Source organism: Notothenia rossii (genome assembly GCF_949606895.1).
Source record: "Notothenia rossii genome assembly, chromosome: 7".
In the NCBI taxonomy this organism is placed as follows: Eukaryota; Metazoa; Chordata; class Actinopteri; order Perciformes; family Nototheniidae; genus Notothenia; species Notothenia rossii.
The window spans coordinates 3,232,223-3,253,502 of record NC_136905.1 but is presented as its reverse complement, the minus strand read 5'-3'; the positions used below and the strand labels follow the sequence as shown (position 1 = coordinate 3,253,502).

Here is a 21,280-nt window from a genome sequence, read left to right as displayed (position 1 = left end):
GAAACAGCAGAGACCCCTTACTCACCTGAGGGTCTCCAGTCTGTAGTCTGGAGCCTCCAGAAGATCTCTCAGCAGCTTCACTCCTGAACCCTGCAGATTATTGTAACTCAGGTCCAGATCTCTCAGATGGGAGGGGTTGGACTTCAGAGCTGAGGTCAGAGCAGAACAGCTGATCTCTGACAAACTGCAGTTCCACAGACTGAATAAAGAAAACATGATGATACAAATCAATTTATAATCCAGTCAGATGTTCAGGTTTAATATACGATACGATAATGCTTTATTTGTTAGATCAAGTCTGAAATTTGACTTGCGTCACAGCAGCTCCATGTCCAACATCAACAGGCAAGTATCCAGACACAATACATGAAACACAAACAACAAACATTTAACATAACAGCACAATCAGTGAGAGAACACATGCTCAAAGAGCCTTCAGCGAGCATTTGATCTGGGATCAGCTCTGTGTTTACTGTGAGGATTGACTGATGCACAAAGGAGTGCTTTAGTCTGACTTTATTGAATGGTGGGACCCTGTATCTCCGATTAGATGGTAGCAGTTCATATTCACTGTTCAGAACATGGTTTGGGTCAGAGATGATGTGGTTGGACAGCCTCACTAGGTTGATAGGCTGAGTCATAGAGTCTCTGACAGGGTTGACAACAATCTTTGAGCAGATTTTTAACAGCTGGAGCAGTTTTGATTTTAAAGCTGCTGACAAACACTTGTACCAGGTAGTATTGCAGTACTGCAGAATACACATGATCACAGAGGTAAAGAACAACAGAAGAATTTCTCTGCTCGCCCCAAAAGACCTAAGACAGCGGAGAAAATCAATTATTTGTTTTGTCCTTTTGGGGACTTTATGGGAGTCAGATGGTGAGCCAAAAAGGATTTCCTCAGTTTTCTTGGTGTTGATCTCAAGAGCTTTGTTATCAGTCCACTCCACCACCTGATGGACAGCCTGTTGGTGCAGCTCAGGGGCGTCTGTGTTACTGAGCAGAGATATTACTGCAGTATCATCAGAGTACTTCATGATGACTTGATTTGGTGTGTTAGTACGACAATCATCAGTGTAGAGAGTAAAGAGCACAGCTGAACTCACGCAGCCCTGGGGGGGGGGGGGGCCTACATTGGTTGTGATGGCAGATGACAGGGTTTTGTTAACCTTCACAAGTTGCTCTCTACTAGTGATTAGGGGTGTAACGGTACGCGTACCGAAATTATTCGGTAGGGGCCCTTTGGTTCGGTACACGTGTGTACCGAAGTGTACCGAACAAATTTAACGTTAAATGAAAAAAATTGAGAACGTAAACAACTTTTTGGAAGTAATCTCAGGTGCTGCGTCGCAGCATTCAGAGTAATTTGCTCACATTGGGTTCAACGCGTCATAGAGCGAGCAAGTCATTTCATTGGAGGAGAGGCATACTATGAGAGATGGTCACAGGGATGCGTTCAAATGTAGTCAGTAATTTGAGGAACTGTCGAAATGGCGAACGCAGATAAAGTTGAGCTCGAAAATCCTCCAGCATCATTGAAGTCTCCGGTTTGGGAACATTTTGGTTTTGCAGTTACGTACAAGGATGACGGACAAAGACAGGTGGACCGAACCAAAGCTGTTTGTCGGCATTGTTCAACTAAAATTGGTTACGCAGCTGGCAATACATGAGACTTGCACACTCATTTGAAAAGGCATCACCCGAACGTGAATATCACCGGTACCAAAAGAAAAAAGACTGAAGTGCAAACCCAACTCCTGCTAGCATTTAAGCCTCCACCACTCGCAACAAGTTCAGACCGAGCCAAAGCTATTACAAACGCCAAATATCCTTATGTTGCCATGTTAGCAAAGCGCTACCTGGCTGCTACCTCTGTCCCTAGCGAGAGGGTGTTCTCCACAGCAGGAGACATTGTTAGTGCCATCAGATCTGCCCTTTCAGCAAGCAATGTGGACAAGTTCATCTTTCTTTAAAAAAACATGAAAATACAATGACAAGCAAGTCCTAATGTCAAACTGGCTGCTTAGGTACGAGTACAGTACAGTTCAAATACAGATGATTTCAGTTCATCGAAATGCTGCACCTTAATGTTGACTTTATTATATTTTGTATTTATTTGAGTGAATATTCACAGTTTAATAATAATTAAAAACCCAAAACTAATAGTTTATGTTTTGTGAGTACTAGGACAGTACAGTTCAAATACAGATTATTTCAGTTCATCGAAATGCTGCACCTTAATGTTTATTTTATTATATTTTGTATTTATTTGAGTGAATACATTATTCACAGTTTAATAATAATTTAAAAAACCCAAAAAATAGTTTATGTTTTGTGATAATTTTTTCTGCTGTACCGAAAACGCACCGAACCGAACCATGACCTAAAAACCGAGGTACGTACCGAACCTAAATGTTTGTGAACCGTTACACCCCTACTAGTGAGGAAAGCAGCATACCAGTAAATCAGGTATGGATTTACTTGTATGCTGCTTTCCTCACTAGTAGGGGTGTAACGGTTCACAAACATTTAGGTTCGGTACGTACCTCGGTTTTTAGGTCATTTTAACCCAATGTGAGCATAGTAAATCAGGTATGGATTTACTTCCATTTTGGCCATTTTTGACACCAAGATGTCTGCTTGTATTGTGTTGAATGCTGATGAGAAGTCTAGGAAGAGGGCTCTTGCATAGGTGTTGCGTTTATCTAAATGTTTAGTGATGATGTGAATCAGAGTGGCCACATGTGTAGATCAACATTACTGCGTCCTAATCAATGAACTTTCCCCTGAATTACAGTGACTGTCATTCAGGGCCGGCCCTGACCAATTTGCCGCCCTAGGCAAGATTTTAGCTGGCGCCCCCCCAAGATGCAGACACTCACTATGACTCGCGCATGCATGCACGGTTGTGGCATGACCACCAAAACAGAAAGATATGGACACAAGATGTGTGCAAATGTATTTAGTTTCCTATCCATTTGAACATGATTTAAGTGGGGGGGGGGGGGGGGGGGGGGGTCCTCACCTCCTCTAGGAGGGTCCGGGGGCATGCTCCCCCGGGAAGATTAATTTTTTGAAACATTGAAGTTGAAAGCATCAATCTGGTGCACTTTGAGAGCAGCCCGGCTCGATGAGCGAACTATGGATAAATCAAAGAAAAGTACCGGAAGAACACAGGATTTAATTCTGTGTGGACAGAGTTATCTCTTTCACAGCAAACGATGCTGGTTTACCGGTATGTTTGATATGTAGAGAGAAGTTGTCAAAGGTGCTGCAGCCTTTACGTATTGAGGAACAACACGGGAGACGAAGACAGCTGACGATCTTCAGTCATAATTCAATGGGGTATGTCATTTATTTCAGAAAACACTTTTTGTTATATTCCATGGAATGCTCTTAACGTCCCGATAGCAATGAATATATTAAATGCTTTGACAATAAATACATACAAAAAGTAATCTGTGGAAGCCGTGGCGCTGTAAAAAGCACGACCAATCATCTGAGCCGGCCCGGCTAAAATAACTGGATGGCCTACCTGCCTGTCAGCCTTCCATCTGTGCACAAACTGATCTCGTGCCCTCATTGGTCATGTGTGCGTTCGTGTGTGTTGGAGGAGGGGCTCTGGAAGGAAGTCTGAAGGAAGGGGCAGATTTTTTCCAGTTGTGTATTTTCAAATTCTAGCGCACTCGAGCTGGTTTCTCAATTCTTACCTACCCTACCTCTAACTCTTTATAGGGTGCAGCTATATGTTTTATTTATTTCAAAGTGGCCACATTTTAATTATATATTTGTTTCCTTCAAATGTGCAGAGGACTCCCAAAGTGCTGTGTTTAATTTATTTTAAAGTAGGCCTGTGTATTATTTTTAATTCTCCTTATAGGAGTTCTTTGTTTCTTATTAGAGGTTAACCGTTTTATATTACGTAATAAATAGCCTAATAAATGCAAAAAGACTGTGGACGGGGGAACGAAGAAAATAGGAGGGTTAAGGGAACAGTCAAACTTTATGACTGCAGACTGAATGTAGTACGATTATTAAAGTAAGACAAATTAAAAATATAACATAAACTACATACTGTATAGAATTGTATGGATATAGTATATTCATGTACACGTATCAGGTTGAACTGTTAATGAAAGACATGAGATCTCCAGCTGTAACAGAGAGTCAGTGAACTGACCAGAGAGTTTCCAGTCTGCAGTCTGGACTCTCCAGAAGATCTCTCAGCAGCTCCACTCCTGAATCCTTCAGATCGTTGAGACTCAGGTCCAGCTCTCTCAGATGGGAGGGGTTGGACTTCAGAGCTGAGATCAGAGCAGCACAGCTGATCTCTGACAACCTGCAGTCAGTCACTCTGAATAAAGAAAACATGATGTAACTTTAGAAAACAAAGTTCCTGTTTGAAATAACTCCAGGTTTAATAATCTGTTCAGAGCTGAAGAAGGTCAGAAAGTGGAAACTCCAAACAGGTTAAAAACTGTAAGATACAGAAAGAGGGAAAGAGCTCTCATTAACATTAAAGACAACGTGCTTCTACTTCACTAAAACAAGGAGACTTCACATCTGAGACTCTGCTCCGTCTACACAGACTCATGATGTGCAGCCAGACAAACACAAACCACAGAAACTGATTCAACTCAAGATCACAGCGTTTACAAAGATCACAAATAGCATCAGCATCATGTAGCTTCATAAACATGTTGGAAAAAGCCAGTGGTTAAATATACAAAGGACATTTACTCAAGTAGTGTTTATTAGTAAAAGATGTATGTACCTGTACTTTACTTCAGTATTTTAACATTATGCTCGTAGCAGCAAAACTCCCTATGAGTTATGCCGCTGAGAGGCTTAAACTTTGCTCTTTGCTCTGACGCGTTCCATACGAGAGTCCGTACTGTAGTTAGATTAGACAATGTTTCATAACGAAACAAAATAAATAATATCCAAGTCCAGACCTCACAGTCAACAGAAAGTAGAGATATTCAGCCTGTCCTCTTAGTCATACACAAAACCAGCATGCAACAGGTGACCTAATGGCAATAAATCACACCCATGGGACAGTTGCCAGTGGTAACCAATAAGAATTAAACATGGCGTAAACAAATAAAGATAATAATAGAAATAATAAGCAATGGCAAAACAAGCATTTTTGCTACAATGCTACTTTATCATTTTACTCCACTACATTTTGTAGGCAAATGTTGTACTTGTCGCTCCCTAAACTTATGTTATATATTTAGTTACTAGTTACTTTGCAGATTTGGTTAATTAATAAAAAATATAAATCGACACACATTATTATATATTATAAAAGTAAAGCTACCCAGCAGGGGAGAGTGGGGTAAGATGAGCCAGAGGGTAAATTGACCCACCCCCTGTATCCAGGCAACTGTGCACATGTGTTGTCATGTGACCATACATTAACATCATTTCTATTTCACTGGGATGGAGAGAAGCACATGGTAAAGTGGTAAATATGTTTCTTTACACAATAAACCATGTTTTTTACTTTTCAAAGTAACATTTCAACATGTCAGGTTTAATTATTGAGCAAGGTGTAAAATCATTTGAATCATTTAGCTAAAGATTAGCACAATTGACAAGACAGTTGTTTTCCCCAAGAAGTGGCTGTGGGGAAAAGGGAGCCAAATGCTGTGGGTAAATTGAGACAGTGGGTATACTTATCCCCCATTGAGTCACTGAAGTCCCTTTAGTATAACCTTGTATTTAAATGTAGTTTTACAGTACTGATGTGTTTTTTATGTTTTAAACATTGTATCTAACCCATCATGCCAAGAAAGTCCAAGAGAAAGAGTGAGGAGATGAGAGGACAGCCACTCGTGGCGAGGCTGGAGAATCCATCAGAGCAGTGGCAAAAGACAGAAACATTGACAGGTCAACCCTGAGTAGATACTTAAAAAAGAAGGAGGATAGGAAGTGGAAAGAGTAGGGTACTGTGGAACAGCAGAGAGGAGGAGCCTGCAGACTAGAACTAAAAACTGTCTGACCAGTTCCACAGCCTTACTCCAAAGGGATGTTGTGAACTGGCCTTTGAATTACAGACAGAAACAACATTCCTGTACCAAACAACTGGACAACAAGACAAGGGTTCAGCATGTGGGCTGTGAAAGAGATCACATGATTCAATAGTTCAGCTAGGTTTGTTTTACAGGCATACATTCTCTCCAAACTTGATTTACAATGTTGACCAAACAGGTGTCCCTACAGTTGAGACACCAAAGCAGGTAGTGGCAGAGAAAGGATGTCATCACTTTTTACTTATGCAGGACTGAGTATTTGTACACTGCAGTATTGCTACTTTTACTTGAGTAAATCATCGAGTACTTCTTCCACCTCTGGAAACAGAAAATACTGAATACCTTGTTAGGGTGGGATTGTATTTATGTATTTATATAATTTATTCAAAAACATGATGGAGAATATAAGATGTTTAAGAGGTTCAGATTGAAATGCAGTGTTGTATTTTTCTTGTTGTATTTAACTCTAAAGCTCAACATCGCTCTGCCACAGTCAATGAACCAAACCACAGAAGAAGAAATTAGACTTTAGCATTAAGATGCTCAGTGAGGATCAGAGTGATATCAGCCTGATGTCTGCAGCTCAGAGTCAACACACCTCTCACATATTAACCTCAGCACAGAAGTTACAGATGGAGAACTGACCCGAGAGTTTCCAGTCTGCAGTCTGGACTCTCCAGAAGATCTCTCAGCAGCTCCCCTCCTGAATCCTTCAGATCGTTGAAACTCAGGTCCAGATCTCTCAGATGGGAGGGGTTGGACTTCAGAGCTGAGATCAGAGCAGAACAGCTGATCTCTGTCAGACTGCAGCCACTCAGTCTGAAGAAAGAAAACATGATGTAACTTTAGAAAACAAAGTTCCTGTTTGAAATAACTCCAGGTTTAATAATCTGTTCAGAGCTGAAGAAGTTCAGAAAGTGGAAACTCCAAACAGGTTAAAAACTGTAAGATACAGAAAGAGGGAAAGAGCTCTCATTAACATTAAAGACAACGTGCTGCTACTTCACTAAAACAAGGAGACTTCACATCTGAGACTCTGCTCCGTCTACACAGACTCATGATGTGCAGCCAGACAAACACAAACCACAGAAACTGATTCAACTCAAGATCACAGCGTTTACAAAGATCACAAATAGCATCAGCATCATGTAGCTTCATAAACATGTTGGAAAAAGCCAGTGGTTAAATATACAAAGGACATTTACTCAAGTAGTGTTTATTAGTAAAAGATGTATGTACCTGTACTTTACTTCAGTATTTTAACATTATGCTCGTAGCAGCAAAACTCCCTATGAGTTATGCCGCTGAGAGGCTTAAACTTTGCTCTTTGCTCTGACGCGTTCCATACGAGAGTCCGTACTGTAGTTAGATTAGACAATGTTTCATAACGAAACAAAATAAATAATATCCAAGTCCAGACCTCACAGTCAACAGAAAGTAGAGATATTCAGCCTGTCCTCTTAGTCATACACAAAACCAGCATCCAACAGGTGACCTAATGGCAATAAATCACACCCATGGGACAGTTGCCAGTGGTAACCAATAAGAATTAAACATGGCGTAAACAAATAAAGATAATAATAGAAATAATAAGCAATGGCAAAACAAGCATTTTTGCTACAATGCTACTTTATCATTTTACTCCACTACATTTTGTAGGCAAATGTTGTACTTGTCGCTCCCTAAACTTATGTTATATATTTAGTTACTAGTTACTTTGCAGATTTGGTTAATTAATAAAAAATATAAATCGACATACATTATTATATATTATAAAAGTAAAGCTACCCAGCAGGGGAGAGTGGGGTAAGATGAGCCAGAGGGTAAATTGACCCACCCCCTGTATCCAGGCAACTGTGCACATGTGTTGTCATGTGACCATACATTAACATCATTTCTATTTCACTGGGATGGAGAGAAGCACATGGTAAAGTGGTAAATATGTTTCTTTACACAATAAACCATGTTTTTTACTTTTCAAAGTAACATTTCAACATGTCAGGTTTAATTATTGAGCAAGGTGTAAAATCATATGAATAATTTAGCTAAAAATTAGCACAATTGACAAGACAGTTGTTTTCCCCAAGAAGTGGGAGCCAAATGCTGTGGGTAAATTGAGACAGTGGGTATACTTATCCCCCATTGAGTCACTGAAGTCCCTTTAGTATAACCTTGTATTTAAATGTAGTTTTACAGTACTGATGTGTTTTTTATGTTTTAAACATTGTATCTAACCCATCATGCCAAGAAAGTCCAAGAGAAAGAGTGAGGAGATGAGAGGACAGCCACTCGTGGCGAGGCTGGAGAATCCATCAGAGCAGTGGCAAAAGACAGAAATATTGACAGGTCAACCCTGAGTAGATTCTTAAAAAGGAAGGAGGATAGGAAGTGGAAAGAGTAGGGTACTGTGGAACAGCAGAGAGGAGGAGCCTGCAGACTAGAACTAAAAACTGTCTGACCAGTTCCACAGCCTTACTCCAAAGGGATGTTGTGAACTGGCCTTTGAATTACAGACAGAAACAACATTCCTGTACCAAACAACTGGACAACAAGACAAGGGTTCAGCATGTGGGCTGTGAAAGAGATCACATGATTCAATAGTTCAGCTAGGTTTGTTTTACAGGCATACATTCTCTCCAAACTTGATTTACAATGTCGACCAAACAGGTGTCCCTACAGTTGAGACACCAAAGCAGGTAGTGGCAGAGAAAGGATGTCATCACTTTTTACTTATGCAGGACTGAGTATTTGTACACTGCAGTATTGCTACTTTTACTTAAGTAAATCATCGAGTACTTCTTCCACCTCTGGAAACAGAAAATACTGAATACCTTGTTAGGGTGGGATTGTATTTATGTATTTATATAATTTATTCAAAAACATGATGGAGAATATAAGATGTTTAAGAGGTTCAGATTGAAATGCAGTGTTGTATTTTTCTTGTTGTATTTAACTCTAAAGCTCAACATCGCTCTGCCACAGTCAGTGAACCAAACCACAGAAGAAGAAAACATACTTTAGCATTAAGATGCTCAGTGAGGATCAGAGTGATATCAGCCTGATGTCTGCAGCTCAGAGTCAACACACCTCTCACATATTAACCTCAGCACAGAAGTTACAGATGGAGAACTGACCTGAGAGTCTCCAGTCTGCAGTCTGGACTCTCCAGAAGATCTCTCAGCAGCTTCCCTCCTGAATCCTGCAGATCGTTGAAACTCAGGTCCAGCTCTCTCAGATGGGAGGGGTTGGACTTCAGAGCTGAGATCAGAGCAGAACAGCTGATCTCTGACAACCTGCAGCCACTCAGTCTGAAGAAAGAAAACATGATGTAACTTTAGAAAACAATGTTCCTGTTTGAAATAACTCCAGGTCTAATAATCTGATCAGAGCTGAAGAAGTTCAGAAAGTGGAAACTCCAAACAGGTTAAAAACTGTGAGATACAGAAAGAGGGAAAGAGCTCTCATTAACATTAAAGACAACGTGCTTCTACTTCACTAAAACAAGGAGACTTCACATCTGAGACTCTGCTCCATCTACACAGACTCATGATGTGCAGCCAGACAAACACAAACCACAGAAACTGATTCAACTCAAGATCACAGCGTTTACAAAGATCACAAATATTTCAGGATGAATTTTAAAGAAATGTGAAGAAAAACATCCAGATTATTATTTTAGGAATAGTGGAGTCATCAAATCACAGCATCTTCAGTTTAAACTATTCAGTCAGTGTCAGCATCATGGAGCTTCAGGATCACGTTGGAAACAGCAACAACTGAAAATACTTGTTAGGGTTTGATAGTTTTATAAAAAACATTTGTACATTATTTTATGCGTTTTCTATCCATCATTTATTTTCTAAAAGCAGGATGGAGAATATAAGATGAATTTCAGGTGTTTAGAGGTTCAGAGTGAATTATGCAGTGTAGGGTTTTTCTTGTTATTTTAATCTAAAGATCATCAGTGCTCTGCCACAGTCAGTGAACTACACTTGTTATACTTTGTTGTTGTTTAGTCTTTCTGAGGCTATGACATGGTCACATGTTGTTGTTATTATTAGTTACACATTAATGTAACATCCCTGCAGCAGAAACATCCTGACAGCTTAGTTTGTCTTAAAAGGAAAGATGTTTAAAACATGAGTGCAGTGCAGGGCTGAGGCTTTACAAGCATTCTTACTGAAGCAGAGCAGGACACCAACCATATGAGGAAAGGGCTGAGAGGGTTAAGATGCTCAGTGAGGATCAGAGTGATATCAGCCTGATGTCTGCAGCTCAGAGTCAACACAACTCTCACATATTAACCTCAGCACAGAAGTTACAGATAGTGAACAGACCTGAGAGTCTCCAGTCTGCAGTCTGGACTCTCCAGAAGATCTCTCAGCAGCTTCCCTCCTGAATCCTTCAGATCGTTGTCTCTCAGGTCCAGATGTCTCAGATGGGAGGGGTTGGACTTCAGAGCTGAGATCAGAGCAGAACAGCTGATCTCTGACAAACTGCCGTACCTCAGTCTGAAGAAAGAAAACATGATGTAACTTTAGAAAACAAAGTTCCTGTTTGAAATAACTCCAGGTCTAATAATCTGATCAGAGCTGAAGAAGTTCAGAAAGTGGAAACTCCAAACAGGTTAAAAACTGTGAGATACAGAAAGAGGGAAAGAGCTCTCATTAACATTAAAGACAACGTGCTTCTACTTCACTAAAACAAGGAGACTTCACATCTGAGACTCTGCTCCATCTACACAGACTCATGATGTGCAGCCAGACAAACACAAACCACAGAAACTGATTCAACTCAAGATCACAGCGTTTACAAAGATCACAAATATTTCAGGATGAATTTTAAAGAAATGTGAAGAAAAACATCCAGATTATTATTTTAGGAATAGTGGAGTCATCAAATCACAGCATCTTCAGTTTAAACTATTCAGTCAGTATCAGCATCATGGAGCTTCAGGATCACGTTGGAAACAGCAACAACTGAAAATACTTGTTAGGGTTTGATAGTTTTATAAAAAACATTTGTACATTATTTTATGCGTTTTCTATCCATCATTTATTTTCTAAAAGCAGGATGGAGAATATAAGATGTATTTCAGGTGTTTAGAGGTTCAGAGTGAATTATGCAGTGTAGGGTTTTTCTTGTTATTTTAATCTAAAGGTCAACAGTGCTCTGCCACAGTCAGTGAACTACACTTGTTATACTTTGTTGTTGTTTAGTCTTTCTGAGGCTAGGACATGGTCACATGTTGTTGTTGTTGTTATTAGTTATACATTAATGTAACATCCCTGCAGCAGAAACATCCTGACAGCTTAGTTTGTCTTAAAAGGAAAGATGTTTAAAACATGAGTGCAGTGCAGGGCTGAGGCTTTACAAGCATTCTTACTGAAGCAGAGCAGGACACCAACCATATGAGGAAAGGGCTGAGAGGGTTAAGATGCTCAGTGAGGATCAGAGTGATATCAGCCTGATGTCTGCAGCTCAGAGTCAACTCTCACAACTCTCACATATTAACCTCAGCACAGAAGTTACAGATAGAGAACTGACCTGAGAGTCTCCAGTCTGCAGTCTGGACTCTCCAGAAGATCTCTCAGCAGCTCCCCTCCTGAATCCTTCAGATCGTTGAAACTCAGGTCCAGATGTCTCAGATGGGAGGGGTTGGACTTCAGAGCTGAGATCAGAGCAGCACAGCTGATCTCTGACAACCTGCAGTCAGTCAGTCTGAATAAAGAAAACATGATGTAACTTTAGAAAACAAAGTTCCTGTTTGAAATAACTCCAGGTCTAATAATCTGATCAGAGCTGAAGAAGTTCAGAAAGTGGAAACTCCAAACAGGTTAAAAACTGTAAGATACAGAAAGAGGGAAAGAGCTCTCATTAACATTAAAGACAACGTGCTGCTACTTCACTAAAACAAGGAGACTTCACATCTGAGACTCTGCTCCATCTACACAGACTCATGATGTGCAGCCAGACAAACACAAACCACAGAAACTGATTCAACTCAACATCACAGAGTTTACAAAGATCACAAATATTTCAGGATGAATTTTAAAGAAATGTGAAGAAAAACATCCAGATTATTATTTTAGGAACAGTGGAGTCATCAAATCACAGCATCTTCAGTTTAAACTATTCAGTCAGTATCAGCATCATGGAGCTTCAGGATCACGTTGGAAACAGCAACAACTGAAAATACTTGTTAGGGTTTGATAGTTTTATAAAAAACATTTGTACATTATTTTATGCGTTTTCTATCCATCATTTATTTTCTAAAAGCAGGATGGAGAATATAAGATGAATTTCAGGTGTTTAGAGGTTCAGAGTGAATTATGCAGTGTAGGGTTTTTCTTGTTATTTTAATCTAAAGATCATCAGTGCTCTGCCACAGTCAGTGAACTACACTTGTTATACTTTGTTGTTGTTTAGTCTTTCTGAGGCTATGACATGGTCACATGTTGTTGTTATTATTAGTTACACATTAATGTAACATCCCTGCAGCAGAAACATCCTGACAGCTTAGTTTGTCTTAAAAGGAAAGATGTTTAGAACATGAGTGCAGTGCAGGGCTGAGGCTTTACAAGCATTCTTACTGAAGCAGAGCAGGACACCAACCATATGAGGAAAGGGCTGAGAGGGTTAAGATGCTCAGTGAGGATCAGAGTGATATCAGCCTGATGTCTGCAGCTCAGAGTCAACTCTCACAACTCTCACATATTAACCTCAGCACAGAAGTTACAGATGGAGAACTGAGAGTCACCAGTCTGAATAAAGAATACATGATGTAACTTTCTTTAAATAACTAAAAGTGTAATCATCGGTTCAGAGCTGAACAATGTGTGATTTTCAGCAATGACGTAGATACAAATCAAAGATAATCTGATCTCAAACTCTCTGCAGCAGTTTCTCTCTTTCATCAGATCTTTGACCTAACCTGAACTCCTTCATCTCCCTCACAGCTCATCAGTGCTGACAGCATCTTCACTGACTCATGGAGCACAGTGAGAGTCTGTGGAAGCTCAAACTCTCTTCTCACACATTGACCTTCTATAATGTGTGTTATTCTGCTAGATATTCCACCATTAGGAAAACAGAAAGAATATGAAATAATTGAGATGTTCTAAATCATGAACACAAACAGATCTGTATGGACTGCAGTCAGTGAACTGACCTGAGAGCCTCCAGTCTGCAGTTTGGACTCTTTAGTCCAGAACTCAGCAGCTTCACATCTGAATCATTCAGCTTGTTCTCACTCAGGTCCAGATCTCTCAGATGGGAGGGGTCAGACTTCAGAGCTGAGGCCACGACTTCACATTCAGTCTTCGAGAGTCTACAGCGAGTAAGTCTATAATAACACATATATTACAACACAAGTTAGTACAAAAAAGAGGAAACATTATAACCTTCAAGCATTTGATAAAAAACATTTGACATATCATGTTCTGATTAACATTCAGTGTTAGTCCATGTAATATATCTTTGAGTGTGATAAATGCTTTGCCAGCCTGTTAGAGCTTATTTGAAACTATTGTCATACATCTACTGATGCATCAGGACACATCTTCAGTGGTGTTTCTGGAATCATCGGGTGTTTACGTTTTTCAACATCTACCCCCTCCTCCAGGCGACCCAGCCGGGGCTGATCAGACCTAAACCTCTAAAGTCCTTCAGTTGTTTGACATGACTGGGTGTCAACTGCCTCACAAAAAGGAATATGAAGAGAAGAAACTGTAAAAGGTAACACATATTATGATAAATATAATTACTGTCTTCATTTTATTTTGCTCTCAAAGTATTTGAAGCAGCAGTAATGTTATAGTGTTTATTTAAAGATTGAAACTTCTGATCTGCACTTATTAATAAAGTGAATCACATCTGGACTTACACAGCCTTCCTGCAGTTCCTCACAGCTGGAATCAGTCTCCGTCGTCCCTCAGCTGATGTGTTGTACTTCTCCAGGTCCAACTCATCCAGAACCTCCTCTGACATCTGCAGCATGTAGGCCAGAGCAGAGCAATGGATCTCAGAGAGTTCCTTCTCTGATCTGTTCTTTGACTTCAGGAACTCTGTGATCTCCTGATGTACTGAGAGGTCCTTCATCTCTGTCAGACAGTGGAAGATGTTGATGCTCCTGTCAGGAAAGGAAGAACTGCTCATCTTCTTCAGGTTGCTGATGGCTCTCTGGATGATTTCTAGTCTGTTGTCTGTGCGACCCAGCAGGCCTCCTAAGAGTCTCTGGTTGGACTCCAGAGAGAGGCCGTGGAGAAAGCGGACAAACAGGTCCAGGTGGCCATTTTCACTTCTGAGGGATTTCTCCATGGCTCCCTTTAGGAAGACATCCAGGGATGGGTAATCCTGATCTCTGTTATACCTGTTGCTATAGTCTCTCTGCAGGAAGTGCTTCAGTACCTCTGTGTCTCTGTTGGTGTAACAGTGCAACATGTAGACTGCAGCCAGAAACTCCTGAATGCTCAGATGAACAAAGCAGTAGACTGTTTTCTGGAAGATCACACTCTCTCTTCTGAAGATCTGTGTACAAACTCCTGAGTGCACCAAGGCCTCAGTGACACCAAGACCACAGCGCTGCAGGTCTTCTTGGTAGAACATGATGTCTTCATTCTCCAGATGTTCAAACGCCAGCCTCCCCAGCTTCAGAAGAAGCTCCCTGTCAGCCTCCGTCAGCTGCTGTGGACTCGTCTCATGTCCCTCTTCATACTTCTGCCTCTTCCTCTTGGTCTGGACCAGCAGGAAGTGTGAGTACATGTCAGTGAGGGTCTGGGGCAGCTCTCCTCTCTGGTCTGTAGTCAACATGTGGTCCAGAACTGCAGCAGTGATCCAGCAGAAGACTGGGATCAGACACATGATGTGGAGGCTCCTGGAGCTCTTGATGTGAGAGATGATTCTGCTGGACAAGTCTTCATCACTCCATCTCCTCCTGAAGTACTCCTCCTTCTGGGCGTCAGTGAAGCCTCGTACTTCTGTCACCCTGTCCACACACCCAGGAGGGATCTGATTGGCCGCTGCAGGTCTGGAAGTTATCCAGACGAGAGCCGAGGGAAGCAGCTTCCCCCTGATGAGGTTTGTCAGCAGCACGTTGACTGAGGACTGCTGAGAGACATCAGACACAACCTCATTGTTTCTGAAGTCCAGAGAAAGTCTGCTTTCATCCAGGCCGTCAAAGATGAGCAGCACTTTGCAGACAGCCAGCTGCTCTGCTGTGAGCTTCTGTAAGGTTGGATGGAAAACATGGAGCAGCCTGAGAAGACTGTACTGCTCACCTTTGATCAGGTTCAGCTCCCTGAAGGAGAGCGGGATCACCAGACTGACATCTTGGTTTCCCAAACCCTCGGCCCAGTCCAGAGTGAACTTCTGCACCGAGAAGGTTTTTCCAACTCCAGCGACTCCGTTGGTCAGGACCGCTCTGATGAGAGTCTGTTGGTCAGGTGAGGCTTTAAAGATGTCCTGGCACTTGATTGGAGTGTCATGGAAGGGTTTCTTCTTGGAAGCTATCTCCAGCTGCCTCACCTCATGTTGGGTATTAACCTCTTCACTCAGGCCTTGTGTGATGTAGAGCTCAGTGAAGATCCTGTTGAGGAGGGTTTCACTTTGATCAGTTCCTTCAGTCACACGTTCACATCTCCTCCTCAGACTGAGCCTATGTTCATCTAGAACCTCCTGCAGACCATGTTCTGCTAGAAGAGCAGGAAACGTGAGAAAATCAGGAAAATAATTTTGAAAACAATAAACCAGAGAAATAGAGACAGGGTTAAAAAATGTGTTTTTGATATTTTTATAAAATATTCTAACGTCTATGCTTTACAACTAAATATTAAACCCTGCAAAAATTAAACAAGAAAAATCCTGGACATGAAGACACTAGTAGGAGCCTGACATCTTCCGTCCAGAAACAGAACTTTCTCTGAAAGAATATTGCTGTTCCTCAGAAATTATTTTAATACACAATTTAAAAAAACACAACAAGAAGAAGATTCGATGGTTCGATGCATTCATAAAAGTTGCCACAATAGCAGACACCCAGCGCTCAGACGGCGGTAAAGATGCTGAACGTGTTCGGCTTCTTACTTTGTAAAATGCTGCATCTTTTTCTACACTGAGGACAGGAGGGGTCTCCTGATGGAGGTCTCTGCTCCCAGGCGATGCACTGTCTGCAGAACCAGTGTCCACAGCTGGTAGAGACTGGATCCTTCAGGACGTCCTGACACAGAGCACAGCTGGACAGCTGCTCCTCCACAGGAACACCACTCTTCCTCCTCCTTCTGTGGAGATGAACACATCCTTTATAACACTTTACATTATAAAATCCACATTATAGCTATGTATTTAGAATTCTAATCACAGAATCAAGATCTTTGGGAATATATTGTTACTTAGTCTAATGTCAGATTTTTGGACTTGCTCTGAACTTTCTGTTTTGGGGTCGTGCTTAACAGACTTAACACAAAGTCTTAAATCAGGGATGCAAACTCATCCGGTATGAAAAAGGCGACAAGGATCCGACCCCACGGAATATCGGCTTTAAAATGAGGAATAACAGAGGATTTTAGCAGTCAGAACAACTAAAGCAGTTAATAATAACAGAAACGCCAAAGAGTCACATCTAATAGAAATGTATAAAAGCATTTATTTTAATTGTGTAGCAGTCAGTTTATGATTTTGGCAGCATTGTTGAGCATTTTGAAAATGTATTTTCATGCCTCTGTGCAAGGCTTACGGCCCGTCTACACTACAGGCATCAACAAATCTTGAAGCTGGCCGTGTCTGAAGCTTGGCGATTTTTTGCGAGCAACGCGACCAACAACCAATCACATGAATCTCCCGCCCCGACATACAAAGCAATAGCAATGTTAAAACGAAGTAAACTGGATATAAACTCTCCAAACAGGCGAAAACCTACCAGTTCACCCCACTGTCTCTGCCACCTCCCTCCATGCCTGGTTCCTCCGGTTTGTATCCCGGTAAATAGTTCTGGTCGTAAATAACCGGGTGATTTGCTACCGTAATATCTCGTTTGGAATATGAGGAAATGAACTGCGGTCTGGCTCTCCCAGCTTGCACGCGGTTTGATTGGCTAGCGCTTGCACTGGCGGGATTTGCATAAACGGGATTTGATTGGCTGATGCCAAGCATCGAGCCTCAAAAGTTGAACATTGTTCAGCTTTTGATGCCGATAGATGCTCGTGATGCTTGCAAAGCCATGCCATGCTCCCCACAATGCAGTTCGGCGAAGATTACAAATCTTCTACGTCACCCCATTCAAGTGAATGGGCGAAGCGTTGAAAGCATTTTTCGATGCCTGTAGTGTAGACGGGCCGTTAGTCTTTCTATCTTTATAGCCACATGATGTAAAGTAACTAAGTTCAAAAACTCAACAAGTAGTATACTTGGGTAACATTTTGAGATACATGTGTTGCTACTTTGTTCTTCTCCTCCACTACAGTTCAGAGGTAAATGGTGTACTTTTCCTCCACTAGAAGTATTTAATCCCTTTAGTTACTTCACAGATCTGGATGAATGATGTGAAATATAATCAAGTGTTGAATCAGACTTTAGTTCCACCTGGAGTAAATCCACCAGCTACCCTGCAGTATACAAAGTCATTCAAACTAGCTGCTCCTTTACCAGCTTTGAGAACACTTTCATGATCAATCATTATAAAACATATCATATCTATTATTCTGAAATGGACCAATCTGCACAATGACTACTTTTACTGTCTTTCACTATATTTTGATGAGAATACTTTCTACTTTTACTTGAGGAACATTTTTGAATGCAGGACCTTTACTGTAACAGAGTATTCCTACACTCTGGTACTCAGGGCTGCCAACATTTGAGTTCAGCTTGGAGTGAGATTTTTTTTTTGGTGAACCGAAAAAAGAAACGTTCATGTGTACAGTTACAAATGTATTGAACATGTACAAACTAGGGTTTCCCATTAATGTACCGGGCGCTACAGTGGAATACGCACATACACAGTGTTCGACTCTTACAATGAAGGCTCGATAATCAGCTCACAGCATATAAAATAGCATATAGGTGTAAGCAGAGGTAAAGTGCTATTTTATAAGTGTGTGTGTGTGGGGGGGGGGGTCCTCACCTCCTCTTGGGGGGTCAGGGGGCATGCTCCCCGGGAAGATTTTTTTTTTTAAATATTGAAGTTAAATGCATCAACCTGGTGCACTTTGAGAGCAAAATGAATTTATGGTAAACAGATTTTCTTTTTCTTTATGGATATTTTACAAATCACTCACCTTTTAAACTGTATTCTTGCTTTACTGTTATATAGTATTTCATAACTGTTTTCATTTATTCTCATAAATGGTGACCAAAACGTTTGAGAAAATAGAGACAGGGTTAAAAAAAATTGTTTTTGATATTTTTATAAAATATTCTAACGTCTATGCTTTACAACTGAATATTAAACCCTGCAAAAATTAAACAAGAAAAATCCTTGACATGAAGACACTAGTAGGAGCCTGACATCTTCCGTCCAGAAACAGCACTTTCTCTGAAAGAATATTGCTGTTCCTCAGAAATTATTTTAATACACAATTTAAAAAAACACAACAAGAAGAAGATTCGATGGTTCGATGCATTCATAAAAGTTGCCACTGAGATAACTAGACTAAAGTTAACTATCTAAACAGAGAGCCCCTTACCTCACTGAGCTGTAGTTAGCTCTCAGTCTGACAGGAGAGCGCTCTCCCTCTCATTGTTTTAGAAACAGCTTTTAATATCCGTTAAGCTAACCAGATGCTAACAACAACAATGCAAATAGTGAGTTTGGTAGAAATACTGTATACTATAGGCTAATAGTAAAGTTATTCAGCCATATTTATTGAAGATTTTACATTATAAATATTCCCCAAAATTATTCAAAAGCATATTCTTCGAAACTCCTTGCTGTAGTATGACCACCAGGAGACTATTGATGTGTGTAGTGAGTTTGGTAGTAATAAGCTGTATAATAGTGATTGAATATTATTGTATTCTCTTTTTTCGGAGTTGCACTTTGCAGACGGTCCCTGAGCACTCGTTTCTTCTCCGGCTGCGGATAGAGACCAATGTAATGTGTCCAGCTCGGAGGACGGCGCGTATTGGCTTTTTTTGATCAAAATGTGATTGTAGTTCGTCGTCAACCCTACCACGGTACTTAGGAGACGTCATTTGTGTCTGAATAACGTTTTGTTCATGAGTTATTGATCCGTGAAATCTGAATCTCCCAATATCGTTCCAACTTTAATGAACTAGCCAGAAGACGGTCTCATTTGGTAGACCGCTCGGTTTGCTGTTCCTTCTCTTTATTTTGATATACATTTATTTTTGGACGAAAACTTAGAATGAGGAAAGGCAAGTGTGGCGTGAGTGAGTGAGATATGGGTTAATTGCGTGATTCTCAAGCTCAATTAGGGCTGCAACGATTAGTCGACATAATCGACGACGTCGATCATAAAAATTCGTCGACGCGGAATTTTAGTGTCGACGCGTCGTATAAAAACAATCAGAGAGCCGGTAACGTTAATTCAAAATTGCGCAAATGTTCATTTGTAACTGCAATGCACTACAGGAAGTGCTGGGGGCAGTATACTCTCCATTGTCTGCCATGACTGCATTCTGTACTAACAACAAAGAAGAAAGAATACGAACGATGGCGGAAAGGAGAGAGAATGAGGGTGATGAAGAGCTCAAAAAAGCGAGACCGAGAGTTTCGAAAGTGTGGGAGTATTTCACAGACGACAAGCCAAAGAAGTCAGTGAAATGCAGAATTTGTAAAGGGGAATTGGCATTCCACGGCAGCACTACAGTGATGCACGAGCATTTAAAACGCAAGCACCCTGGAACCGTGAGGTCTGCTACTTTGGATCATGGGTAAGTTTGAGCAAGTTAGCCATAGTCATGTTTACGTTAGCTTACATGTTGGAAAACAGAACGTCTCATGGTTAATGCTTGCTAAGCAAACGCTATTTCAGTTATGTTGAGGCTGCGTGTCCACCAACGAGCTGCTAAACAGCGCCAAGCTTACAGCGTAGTAGAGCACACTAGAGCTTTATGGACGCTGTAATTAATTCCAAACTTAAAATAATAATTAACAAGGGTCTGCGAAATGACAAGAATAAAATGCGATTGAATTGATCCTGGGACTGGACAACAGGGTGACATTCACAGGTGTGCAGACTTGAGGTAAAACATGCACTGGAGCCCGGAAAAGGAGCCGAAACAGGAAGCAGAGATGGAGGGTGTGACAGAAATAATCGTTAGATTAGTCGACTAATCGAAAAAATAATCGACCGATTAGTCGACTACCAAAATAATCGTTAGTTGCAGCCCTAAGCTCAATGCGTGAGTGTTGTCAGCCCTGCTGTTACTTCTACTTTTACTCAAGTACAAGACCTGAGTACTTTTAGCCGCTTTCACACCGCAGGACTTGCCGTACTTTAGTGCCGGCACTAAAGTACCAATACACTGAATCCGCCAGGGGGCTAGTGCCAATCGCATTCACACCGCAGTACTTTCCCTGAGGCAAGATTACGCTGACGTCACTTCTTCTTCTTCTTCTCTGAGTTTACTGGCAGGCCGCAAAACCACTTCACGGCGAGTACAAAAAAAACGAGAGGATTAGAACTACACCGGGGAGGGGGTATAAAGCCCACCCACTGTACATGAGGCGGTTTTCTTTATTTTTAACCGGCATCCGTGTGCACTGTGCACGATTCCCAGCTCAAGTAGCTTTTGCGAACATCGCTCAAAACATTTGGAGTTGGGAACTGCTTTCTGTAGAAGCTGCTGCATCCCTTCCTCAGAGTAAATTGCCTGAAGCGCCGACACTTCCTCATCATTCCACCCTCCGGTGTTGTAGTACGTGTGGTCATAACTGCTTTAAAGTACAAAAAAACGACTCGCTCAGGTGTGGATGTGGTTTTGTAGCAAGGAAAAAAATGGCTGCCTAACAAAAAAAATTCAGAGTCTAACGGGGCGTGGTTTGCAATTCGCCCAGCCAATAGAAATAGAATAGAAATTGGCACTCTTTTATCACCAGGTTCGTACCACCTCTCTAGCAGGGACTGAAAATGGCCAAAAGAGTTCCCGGCACTGAATAGTCCCGGCGGTGTGAACGCGACATTATTGGTACTAACGGAACTAAAGAACCAAGGTACCAGGGAAAGTCCTGCGGTGTGAATGCAGCTTTGACTCAACTACAAGACCTGAGTACTTCTACTTTT

At 41.2% G+C, this 21,280-nt stretch overlaps 2 protein-coding genes across 2 annotated transcripts in view; one reads left to right on the top strand and one right to left on the bottom strand.

Annotated features, from left to right (window-relative positions):
* LOC307047691 (NACHT, LRR and PYD domains-containing protein 12-like) overlaps positions 1 to 21,280 on the bottom strand; it is a 57,718-nt gene that overhangs the window by 25,496 nt on the left and 10,942 nt on the right. The window contains exons 3-6 of the mRNA XM_079694807.1: positions 16,122 to 16,315; positions 13,924 to 15,730; positions 13,210 to 13,383; positions 26 to 199 (exon numbers count right to left, since the gene is read on the bottom strand). Coding sequence (XP_079550933.1) covers positions 26 to 199; positions 13,210 to 13,383; positions 13,924 to 15,730; positions 16,122 to 16,315 — 2,349 coding nt within the window. The remainder of the gene's footprint in view (positions 1 to 25; positions 200 to 13,209; positions 13,384 to 13,923; positions 15,731 to 16,121; positions 16,316 to 21,280) is intronic.
* The window catches only part of LOC307012830 (uncharacterized protein), a 271,685-nt gene continuing 261,522 nt past the window's right edge, over positions 11,118 to 21,280 (top strand). Inside the window, exon 1 of the mRNA XM_079640025.1 lies at positions 11,118 to 11,136. The gene's annotated coding sequence lies outside the window, so the exon portion shown is untranslated. The remainder of the gene's footprint in view (positions 11,137 to 21,280) is intronic.